We start from the raw sequence: 1,419 nt of genomic DNA, 5'->3' as shown, positions 1-1,419 counted from the left end.
TTTTTTTTTTTTTTTTTTTTTTTTTTTTTTTTTTTTTTTTTTTTTTTTTTTTTTTTGGGTTTAGCGTTTATTGTTTAGTGTTTATTATTGATTAAATTATTATAAGGGTTTAGGGTTATAAGGGTTTAGGGTTTAGGGTTTGTGGTGTGTGTGTGTTTCAGGTCTTATCTATACTTGGGTTCTATACTGGGTGCTGCTTTGACTTACCTTTCTTTGGCTTCGCTTATAAATTTTATTTTTAGGTTTCAGCTGCTGAGCGATATTCTTCTATGGGGGGGCCTCTTCATGTACCTAGGGTACGCTAAACCCTAAACCCTAAACCCTAAACCCTAAACCCTAAACCCTAATTAAACTGTTGTGGTGTCTGTCGCACAGAGGAAAAGAAAAAGGGGTTATTAGGGTTTTCTCACGGTCTCGCTATCTCCCCCTAAACCCTAAACCCTAAACCCTAATCTGTATATTTTTTTTGTTTCATCTCGGTTTACTTTTTTCTAGGGAAGGGAATACAGTTGAGGGTTTAGGGTTTAGGGTTTATTAGGGTTTATGAGGGTTTAGGGTTTGTGGTTTGTGTTCAGGTTTGTGGTGTACGATACCCAGCTAGCTGTAGCTCAATACGATATGGGTGACCGCGACTACCTGCTGCATGCGCTGCATTTTTATGTTAATTTTATTTCTATCTTTTTGCGGCTTGTTGCTATTCTCTCGGAGAAACAAGAAGAAAACAACCGCAGAAAAAGAGACAGACGCGAGTAGATATGAAACACACCAGCACCAGCAGCAGCAGCAGCAGCAGCAGCAGCAGCAGCAGCAGCAGCAGTAGCAGCAGCAGCGGCTGCTGCAGTGGCTGCAGCAGCAGCAGCAGCAGCTGCTGCTGCTGCTGCTGCAGGAAAATATGAACAGCAAACCCTCTCCTCACGACGGGGGCTTGGATGGGGGGCGGTGGGGGGGCGTAAACCCCAAACCCTAAACCCTAAACCCTAAACCCTCGTATAAATATGGGGAGGAGAGGCAGAGAGCTTTTAATGAGCGAGAAAGTGAGAAAGCGCGAGAGAAATAATAAAAAAAAAAAAAACTTTTGTGTGTTGCTGCTGAGGTGTATAGGCAGCTCTAGCTGAGTGCGTTGTCGCCAGCATCCTGGGGTGTACGTACACCCCAACGTTTGCATTTTTTTTGGGGTTTTTCTGCTGAAACAAAAAAAACACAAAACCCTTTTTTGTTAACTTTTTTGAGGTGACAGACGAGAAAGGGTTTTCGCGAGGGTTTACGTCGACCCCGACAAACCCTAAACCCTAAACCCTAAACCCTTTTTGAGGGTTTCAGCAACTCTATACGTGTTCCATATCTATTCCTGGCTCCTCATACCCTCTCTGCTATCTTCTGCTGCTGCTGCAGCTGCTGCTGCTATCGCTGCAGCAGCAG

At 43.7% G+C, this 1,419-nt stretch overlaps 1 protein-coding gene across 1 annotated transcript in view; it reads left to right on the top strand.

Annotated features, from left to right (window-relative positions):
- EMH_0064990 (uncharacterized protein) overlaps positions 1-753 on the top strand; it is a gene marked incomplete at both ends in the record, with an annotated part of 1,049 nt that extends 296 nt beyond the window's left edge. The window contains 2 exons of the mRNA XM_013498330.1: positions 162-296; positions 576-753. Coding sequence (XP_013353784.1) covers positions 162-296; positions 576-753 — 313 coding nt within the window. The remainder of the gene's footprint in view (positions 1-161; positions 297-575) is intronic.
- Between the last annotated feature and the right edge of the window lie 666 nt (positions 754-1,419).

This window comes from Eimeria mitis, genomic scaffold, assembly GCF_000499745.2.
Source record: "Eimeria mitis Houghton genomic scaffold, Emh_scaff3335, whole genome shotgun sequence".
Taxonomy (NCBI): domain Eukaryota; phylum Apicomplexa; class Conoidasida; order Eucoccidiorida; family Eimeriidae; genus Eimeria; species Eimeria mitis.
This window is presented reverse-complemented; position numbering and strand designations above follow the sequence as displayed.